This window comes from Echinops telfairi, unplaced genomic scaffold, assembly GCF_000313985.2.
Source record: "Echinops telfairi isolate 266 unplaced genomic scaffold, ASM31398v2 ScPeMD7_6;HRSCAF=24_0, whole genome shotgun sequence".
NCBI classification, from domain to species: domain Eukaryota; kingdom Metazoa; phylum Chordata; class Mammalia; order Afrosoricida; family Tenrecidae; genus Echinops; species Echinops telfairi.
Window position 1 is genome coordinate 21,445,328 of NW_022103902.1, and position 6,862 is coordinate 21,452,189.

General features: G+C 42.5%; 2 protein-coding genes across 2 annotated transcripts in view; one reads left to right on the forward strand and one right to left on the reverse strand.

Annotated features, from left to right (window-relative positions):
- The window catches only part of TMEM39A (transmembrane protein 39A), a 40,403-nt gene extending 36,378 nt beyond the window's left edge, over positions 1-4,025 (reverse strand). The window contains exons 1-2 of the mRNA XM_004706416.3: positions 3,777-4,025; positions 2,191-2,377 (exon numbers count right to left, since the gene is read on the reverse strand). Coding sequence (XP_004706473.1) covers positions 2,191-2,303 — 113 coding nt within the window. The 5' untranslated portion in view covers positions 2,304-2,377; positions 3,777-4,025. The remainder of the gene's footprint in view (positions 1-2,190; positions 2,378-3,776) is intronic.
- POGLUT1 (protein O-glucosyltransferase 1) overlaps positions 2,302-6,862 on the forward strand; it is a 29,839-nt gene continuing 25,278 nt past the window's right edge. The window contains exon 1 of the mRNA XM_013005622.2: positions 2,302-2,350. Coding sequence (XP_012861076.1) covers positions 2,302-2,350 — 49 coding nt within the window. The remainder of the gene's footprint in view (positions 2,351-6,862) is intronic.

Here is a 6,862-nt window from a genome sequence, read left to right on the forward strand (position 1 = left end):
CACTTTTCTGTTGTCGATCCCCCAGGGAGGGGGGTTATATGTAGATCCTTGTCATCGGTTCCCCTGGATATTCTTTCTTTAGGGAGAGAAGCTAAGCACATTATCCTGAGAACATCTCTTTGCATCCCAAAAGTGGGAAGCAGGACAAGAATCTGCGCAATCCAATCTTGACTAAATCACCAAACTAGCTTTCTGACGCCCTCCAGTTTAACTTCACCCATCAGGCAATAAGCACCTTCCAAAAAAGGGTAAATGGTGCCTTCCCCAGCTGACTCGTGTTGCAGAATATCAAGTATATTCTTCAAAAATCACAACATACTTAAACAATTTCCTGTCTCTCTCTTCAATACTCTAAAGACACTGCAGAAGAGAGCTCTCCTCCTCGGAACACTTTCTTTGTATACAATCTACCTAACACTACTATTTTAGGCCACTACATTTTTTTATTACCCCTTCGTAGGTCCTCTGTAACTTAAAGAGTCTATCCCTGTTGCTGCTTTCCTATCAGGAGGCAAATGTAGAACCTACGTCATCCAAAATAACCCAAGTTAAAATGTCACAAATAATCTACCGTTCGGTAGTTCCAGTGACCTTGCAAATTGTGAATTCCTATATTCTTTCACTTTGTTCTTATCTGTTGAAAAAGTAGTACATGTAAGAGGAGACAATGGCTCATAGCAGATCAAACAAAGTAGGGTTGGAACCTTGAAAGCCAGGATTAAAGAGATACAATGAAGGCAGAGAAAAGAAAGTAGAAACACAGTTAAGCCCAGTCATGACTAAGTATTTTCCAAATGTTTCTAGTTCTGCCAAGTAATCTATTTTCAGACACCAAGTGCAACCAGAACCGTCCAGAAATGACATTTTGAAGTTTTTAAAACATCAGGATCCTTCGCTTTTTCTCCGTCAAATCCTATTTTACCTGCTATCCTGGTATTTAGAACACAAATGAGAAAAAGAAGCAGTCTGATTTTAAAAGGACTGAGAACTTTAAAAGCCCTGACTACTTGGCCTGTCCCATCTGAGATGGGATTCCACAGAACAATTTGAGAATGCAATTATCTAGAAGAATCCTCAAAGTCAAAGGAGGAGAGGCTGAACAAAGAGCCTCTGGAGTTAACACAGATAGAGAGCCAGAATGTTCCAGTTAGCTAGACTCCAACTACGCACAGGCAAGATTATCTATTGCAACTTAAGCGTACTGAATCACTAAGATGATCAGTATGTATTAATACATTCAAAACATGCATTCATACAGCAAACAACTTTCACTTCAAAACTTATGTTTGAGAGTACCTTTCTCGAAAGCATATGCACATATTTTTATTTAACATTTTTAAATATTCAAATTAAAAATTTTTTAATTAAAAATGTTTTATAAAAAAACAAAAACCCACACTTTAGGAATTTTGGAAACTTCTGAAAACCTTTGAAAAGTGACAGTAACTTAGTCTTTCATTTATTTTTACACCCTGCTAGGAAGCAGAGTATGATTGTTTTTGTAATGAAGAAACCCAATGGAAAGCAGCACAGGGTAGAACACAGTGCTCCGGGATCATCTCACTACTTTATATACCTATACAGACAGAATATTTGAGTGGAAAATTAGTATCATGAGAACCAGAGACTGGAAAAAAATCCCCTCCTCAAACTGGTATTTTAGGAGAAGATCCACTGAGATGACAAGAGATCAGACTGATTTTGAAGACTGGGTGGGACTTGAGTTGCAAAGTCTGCAAGAAAGAGGGAGCTTTGCAGGCCATAAAGACTGCACAAACAGAACCAGGAGAGCCTGGAAAGCCAAAGGTAACACTTTGGGAATAATGCTGAGTGAACACACGAGCAGCAGTGACTGCTGGCTTTGATACTTAAAATCAATGTAAGAGAAAAACTTTATTTAGGGGAGAAATAGAAATTATCTTGAACGTACAGCTGATAAGCAAATCATCTGATTAGCATGGACATGTTCTATATTGGTCTTACTGACCAGAAACCCAAAATCCAAACCCACTGCCATTGAGTCCATTCCAATTCACAGGACCCTCTAAGAGTAGAACTGCCTCCGTGGATTTCTAGAATGTAACTGTTCACAAGAATAGAAAGGCTTATCTTTTCTCCCTCGGAGTGGTTGGTGGTTTCGAACTGCTGACCATAGGACATCACAAATTACACAGTCTGATTCTTCTTTACCTGTTTCTCAGGCCTGTTCCATTGCCACAGCCCCCACCAACCAAAGTCTGTAAAGACGGTAAAGCAGAACGGCTTAGCTGCTGCCGGCTAGGGCCCCTCCTTCCACCGGGCATGTCCGGGAACCAGTCTGCTTCCAGCGCCACCTGTAGCTGCAACCCAGGTTAATGGTTGCCAATCTGCTCCAACTCTGAACAAAAGCAAAAAATTCCTGTCAGTTTATTATTATTTTTTTAATCATTTTATTGGGAGCTCTTACAGCTCTTATCACAATTCACATAACCATCCACTGTGTCAAGCATATTTGTACATATGTTGTCATCATTATTTTCAAAACATTTCTTTCTACTTGAGCCCTTGGTATCAGGTATCAGCTCCTCTTTTTTCCCTCCCCCCTTCACCCTTGAAAATTTATAAAAATTTTTTTCATGTCTTTCACCAACTGCTGCCTCCCTTCACCCATTTTTCTGTTGTTCATCCCCCTAGTTTATTATTTCTAAGGGGTCAATTTAATGAAATAAGCAGAAAAACTATGAACAGGCCTTGTAAAACTAGGTTTTCAAACAAATGTTCTGAGTGCCTCTTATCCACTTTATTCCAATGAGAGAATTACTCAGACCTTAGGGATCAGAGCCTTGCTTCTAATCCGAACTGTGCAGCATCAGAAAAGTCACTATTTGTGTCCTTTATCTTGTCTCACATATAGGATATTACTACAATCAGATGACAATGTATAAGAAACTCTACAACATATATATTTTCCAATCTTTTTTTTCATATATACTTTCAATTCAAGTGTAATAGTTCATGGTAAATCAGTTTAAATAAAGAACTATTTCCACAAAGCTAGAGTTCATGATCAAGACATGGGGGATCTAAAATTAAATGCATCACCTATTATCTGACCTTCACCGATGCTGCTTCTTCACAGGGAAAAAAAGCAAACCACTGTCATACAAAGATGGTTATTAGGGCTGACAAAAACGAATGAAAATACACCTTTAACTCTTTAAAAGTAAAACTCTTTGACTGGCATCGCCATATGTTAGGATGAAAATACTGAAAAGAATGGATGGATGCTCACCCCAGAAAAAGGTAAGCAAGATCACTTAGAAATTGCTAAAACTGCAGACTAAACAGGTAAGCAACATTGCAACGCGTATTGATCAGAAAGTGTGTTTCCTCGGTCCATGGCAAAATCACAGTTCCACCAATATGGATACCAAATCCGTTTCCTAAACAATACGGCCAATCACCGAAGAACGACACCCTGGAAAAACCCTAGTTTTCAAACCGTTACAGCAGACTGATCCGATGTTCCCCATTTTTAACAACCTTTGGCTCTAGATTAACAAACCCGAGTGAAATACAGCATTCAGCTGCTGCAGGTCGATGCTGCTGCTCTGGTTCAACTAAAGAGCAGAGAGATGTAAGGCAAAATGCTAGGATGAAAGAGGCCCGAGTGCGGGGCGGGGGTTGTGGATGGAGAAAGACGGCCCCGCAGAGAGGACGACAAAGCGGGCCCCCAGCCCTCGAGGACCAAAGCGGCCCAAGACTGTCGGATAGCGCGGCAGCTCGCTAATACTCACGCATGGAGGAGGCCCGGACGGTGGGGCGGGATCCCTGCACAGAGGCGGCGGCTTTACAGGCTGGACCCTGGGCAAGAAAATTCCCGCTCCGCTTTCAGGTGCCCCAAACCAGCTGCTTGTCCGCAGGCTGTCGCTACCCGGAGAGTCGTGAAAGGCTGTACAGGGTTTGGGCTCCCCGATTCAGACCCCAACACCGAGCCAGGGCGAAATCCGCGCCAGACCGTCTTGAAGTCAGAGGCAGAGCCCAGCCCAGGCAGCGCTCATCCTCACCTCCATTACCGCGGAGCTGAGCAGACGTGGCAGCGCACGGCGATGACGTCACCTCCGCGACAGCGCCGGCCCAGACGCTCGTGACCCCCGGAACCACACTGGCAGTCCGGAGCGCAGGCCCCGCCTCTCCCCTCCCTGCCCCGCCCCCTTCCGGCGCACCTGCGCAGAAGGACTAGCCTGCTCCTCGGCTCGGAAGCTCTCCTCCTCGACCGTACTAGCGAGGGTTAACGCTATCTCCTTTCCCGCCTGTGATGGAGCGGTGCAGGTACCCTTGGAAGGAGCTTTTTGTTTTCTCATAGATTACAAGTAATAACCGCGCACAGGTTTCTCGCCCCTATTTTGCAAATAGGGATGATTAAGAGGCGACACTGCTAAATAAAGGAGCCACAGCCGTGCTTCAGCATCCCAACACGCGCTTCCTGTATGTTAGTAAAGGCTTCGATGTACCACAAAGAGTTTACAATCCAGCGGGAGAGACATGCAACATTTAAAGTATGCTTCATATCCAGGGATAGCACGGACGATGATGTGATTACGGATTGAAGTGTTGTCAAAAGGGTTTCTCAGGATGCTTGGAGTGTATTTAAAAACAAAAATCACACACACACACACACCTCCCCCCCACCCCCCCACCCCAAGACTCCAAAGACGAATAGGCGATTACTTGGTGGGCACGTGGGAGAATAGCTTTGTGCATTGGAAGCGGCACATACGGAGGTAGGGGGCAGGCAACATCATTAAATTCAAGAACTGCCCATTGTTTGATATTAGGAGAAGAGTTGGGGGATCCAAGATGTGTGAGATGTATCACTTCATAGATTTCCAGTGCCTTAAGAGAAAGCCATGCGTATTGATTACATGGTTATTACGTTGTTCATTGCCCAGACTGCTGGGCATAGCAGAGCGCAACGTGCACGCTCGCTCTGCTACCATCTTCATAATGGTATGTTTTGAGTTCTTTGTTGTGGCTATTGGGCAGTGCCTCCCAACCTGGAGGACTCATCCTCCAGTACTATATTGACAAAATTCTGTCATGATCCAGAAAGCGTTCGTTGACTAATTTTTGGAAGTAGATTACCAGGCCTTTCATCTAGTCTTTTAGTCTGGACACTCTGCTGGAACTTGTCTACCATGGTTGACCCAGATGGAATCTGAAATACCCGAAGCATAGCGTCCAGCACCAGCAGCAGAGCCACACATAAACCACATGTGATAAACTGACAGGTGGTTAACCCTTACTGAGATTTGTATGTGTACATATTGCTAGACACCAGTCTAGGAGCATTACCTATCTCATTGAAATCTCACAAGAAGTTGGCATGTACCGTCATTATTTCATTTTACAAAGGAAACTGAATTAAAGACGTTGAGTTCCAAATACCTAGTAAATCAGTGGTGATGTGCTGGTTTACATGTTGGAGTGCTTTCAGAAAGGTGAACAGAAGGAACGCACCAGCTGCACTGGGAAAAGCGGAGGCTGTCTGCTCCTGTAAAGATTTATAGCCATGGAAACCCACACCAGTATTCTACTCTGCTCCCCAGGGTAAATGTGAGTTGGAATTAACTCAGTGGCAGTGGGTTTACTAAACTTAATAAGTGGCAGAGCTGGAATATAGGGCCAGCCTGGCCCATATAAAAACCAAATCAATATTCCTAAATATTCCACGTGTACCTAGTATCCTACAAGCTTTTTTTTTTTTAATTTACAAAATCCAATGTAGATCTCTCCATTTTTTATTGATGGTTCCTGAATCATCAATAATTGCACATAGATCCTTCAACGTTGACATGGGAGTCTTGAATAATTGAATCATTTAAAATTTATTTTTCAGCTTGAGAAATGCTGAGCATGTTTTTCCCTTTTGGTTTTCTGACGCCAAGATTTTACCTTTTTTTATTACAATACTTTACCTTGACTTCTTGAGTTGCCCTTTGAAATTTCCGTTCCTCTTATATTTCATCCTTCTCTCCAGTCACTTTAGATTCCCTTTGTCTAGAAGGAAGATCCAGCGTCTCTTCTGCCATCCATTTTGAGTTTTTCTTTCTTTCTTCTTAAAATGACTTTTAGCTTTCCTCATATATCAGCATCTTAATGCTAATCCACAGCTTGTCTGATCCTCTGTCACTAGTGCCCTATTCTTGAGATGGTCAGCAGTTGAAAATCACCAGATACTCCATGTGAGAAAGATTGGCCTCCCCAGAAACCCTATATAAGGTTGCTAGAAGTAAAAATCAGCTTTATGGATTCAGTGGTTAATGACATAATTTATTCATGTCATTAATGTCTTCAGTGTTTCATTTTACTTTTGATGACTTCTATTTACTAGATTCATATTTTATCATTCCATGTTCTGATTATTTTTACAGCTAAAATAACAAAACAAAACAAAAAAACCCAATCCATACATCAATTGTATCAAGCATATTTGTACATATGCTACCAGCATTATTTTCTAAACATTTACTTTCTATCTGAGCCCTTGGTATCAGCACTTCTTTTTTCCCTCCCTGCCCCCTTCCCCCCTTGTGACCCTTGTGTAATGATAAATTAAAAATTATTATTATTTTTATATCTTACACTGACTGATCGCTGTCTTCCTTCCCTCACAGTTTCTGTTGTTCGTTTCCTCCAGGGATGTGTGTGTGGCTGTGTGTCCATTATTGTATCAATTCCCCTTTCCTCCTCTGCTGTGCCCACCTTCCTCCGACCATCCAGGTATCCCTACTCCATTTCTGTTCCTGAGGGGTTTATCTGACCTGGATTCTGTGCCTTGAGTTCCTATCTGTACCAGTGTACGGGCTCAGGTTTAGCCTGA